The sequence below is a fragment of the Agrilus planipennis genome, unplaced genomic scaffold (genome assembly GCF_000699045.2).
Source record: "Agrilus planipennis isolate EAB-ADULT unplaced genomic scaffold, Apla_2.0 scaffold240, whole genome shotgun sequence".
In the NCBI taxonomy this organism is placed as follows: domain Eukaryota; kingdom Metazoa; phylum Arthropoda; class Insecta; order Coleoptera; family Buprestidae; genus Agrilus; species Agrilus planipennis.
Genome location: NW_020439153.1, coordinates 123,520 through 126,104, shown reverse-complemented (window position 1 = coordinate 126,104; position 2,585 = coordinate 123,520). Strand labels below are relative to the sequence as shown.

The following is a 2,585-nucleotide window of genomic DNA, read 5'->3' as shown; positions in this document are numbered from 1 at the left end:
CACGATAATTTATATGAAAATTAACCATTCTTCCTCCTTATCAAAGCAACTACTGAACCTAAAATTTTGAAAAAAATACACAAAATAGTTACTTACTTATATACCTATACAGGAAAATTATTAAAAAGTCTATGGTCTGAACATGACGTGGTAAATCTTTTAACAAAACAGCATTGTGAACACAAATTTACATTTGTAGTTAAACTACAATGTTAAGTTAGTTTTCGGGTTAGGGTTCCCTACGTCCTAATGAAAAACAGAATCCTTATAGGAGCACTCGTGTGTCTGCCTGTCCGTTTTTTTTTTAAACACCTCGTGAAGGTTTATCTACGGTTAGGTATAACCTAGGCCAAATTAGTTATAGCTGGAATCAAATATATAAAAAATGAATCATTTAGACATTTCTGTAAAGAATCCAATGGCATAAAATAATTCGAAGTGGTCTGTATTCGTAAATACGTAATCCTAAAATGTAGCATCGTGCTACAGATGGCGTTCACTGTGCCGTTTGTAGTATTTTCTGAATCCAATGGCAGTTCTATCATTTTCCTTGTTCACGTCGTATTGGAATACGCCCAATGTAGTTAATATAGGTACTGCTCATAAATATTCTAATCAAATGTATTACTAACATGCAAATCCTTAGCATTTCCTCTCGTGCTCGTTTACATAACAGTAGAGATGGTAGACTTACATGCATGTCGAGTTTGTCGATTTCGGACAAAACCCACCCTACGGACCCATCGCCACTACAAACTAATATACGGAATGGATCGAAGTGCCTAAAGAGCCTTAATCCTAGCCTGGGACCAGTTGAAATCAGGTCGAACACTTGCGCTGGATTCAGCAATTGTTTAAAGCGTCTTAAAAATTTTACCCCTTGATTATCACCTGAAAAAAAAAGAACCAAAATTAGTATCTCTAAACTGTCTTTATACTACCACGACCAAGATCAAGACTAAAGCTAAAAACGATCAAGACCGAGACAAAATATAAAAGACTAAACGAAAAATTACTGCTTCCAGTGGATTTATGAGTTAAACTATTTAAAGCAACTCAATATATTCTTTTGTTAGAACAAAACATTTTTAGTATTTGAATTTTTTAGTTTGCTTTACTAGATTTTATCACACTGGCCCAGTTTACCTATGCTAAAAAAATACAAAATTGTTACTTTTAAAACAAAATGTTGAGTTAACCCAAATTTTATATTCCAGGCTTTCTAAATATTCCGTTGCGACGTTTTTTCAATCATTTAGGATTCAGAAAGTTAAAGCTGTTTTACATGAAGAGTTCAGACCCGGTGTATTCTGTTTTTACATTTCGTTTTTTTTTTTGTGTGTTGCTAGGATACCGTTTATCTGATTATGAGGACTGCGAAGATTTTGTATCAGCAGGTTTTATCAATCTCCCTTGGGAAATCCTAAAATTTAGACACGTTTTTACTTATTTTCTTGTGCTTTTAGTTATTGGCATAATTTTAAGATTATTTGTTGATAATGTTTGTCATAATTAAATGTATTGTATCACCTATTTCTTAGTTAGCAGGCCAATTAGGAGTCATATAAACAGTGAACATTAAGAAATAAAAGAAATAAGAAGGAATCAATCAAGTGAAATGGCAGACCATCTTCATTCAGTTTCCTGACATTTGTCTGTCAACTGTTGTCATTTTCAGGTTTGTAATAAATAAGGATTTAGTAATAAATAATGAGTGGCACAGAGCGTGTTTAGTTTTCTTGGTAACAGTTTATGATTCCGCTTAAATATTTACCACAAAAGAGGCTTGTTTCATAAAATTTGTGTTTATTTTACGAGGCTGGTATGAAAACAACAATTTTATGACCTTATTTAGTACCTACATTATTTCATGTTTTTTACCGTGAACTTCTAAAATATTTTCCGTGTTAATTTAGAAAACAGAGTGGCGGTAACGTTGAATATTAAAATGGTATCCATCTATCCACCTACGTTGGGAAGAAAATGAGCGAAAATGTTGAAATTCTCTGTTATTAGTGTATTAGGCTGCGTTGGTTTGGATTGTCTTTATAAAGCGTTAAAGTTTGTAGGCATAAATGTAAACGTCAACATCAAGTACCTACCTACAAAGTATTCGGTAAATATAGCTCTAGTGTTTGACAGTGGAATAAAGAATCAATTAATTAGTAATTAGCCAGTAAATTAGAAACAATTGTTTTAGCACCCACATTAAACTTTCGAACTGGATGGGGTAGCATTCTTTTAGGCAATTAATTAGCCGCTCTACCCTCAGTCAATATTTATTTATCTATTGTACAGCAAATATTTGTTAACACACAAGATAGTAGGTATAAGCGAAAAAACTATAATATAATGAACTTAAAAGTGTCTAAATAAAATATACATACATAATGAAAATAATAAATCGCACATCCAAAAATACATCTACTGTGCCAAAAGTTATTTAATTTGGCCCAATGGAGAATTTGAAATCAAATCTAAAATATAAACAAAAAAGCCCTAGACAAAAATTTTCAGTGTCTCTCCAGTCTCTCAAAGTATTTCAGCGTCTCTGAGAGCGTCTCTCACAGTCTTTCACAGTCTCT

General features: G+C 32.5%; 1 protein-coding gene across 1 annotated transcript in view; it reads right to left on the bottom strand.

Annotated features, from left to right (window-relative positions):
- The window catches only part of LOC108739717 (diacylglycerol kinase eta), an 85,071-nt gene that overhangs the window by 48,972 nt on the left and 33,514 nt on the right, over positions 1–2,585 (bottom strand). Inside the window, exon 4 of the mRNA XM_025977870.1 lies at positions 695–891. Coding sequence (XP_025833655.1) covers positions 695–891 — 197 coding nt within the window. The remainder of the gene's footprint in view (positions 1–694; positions 892–2,585) is intronic.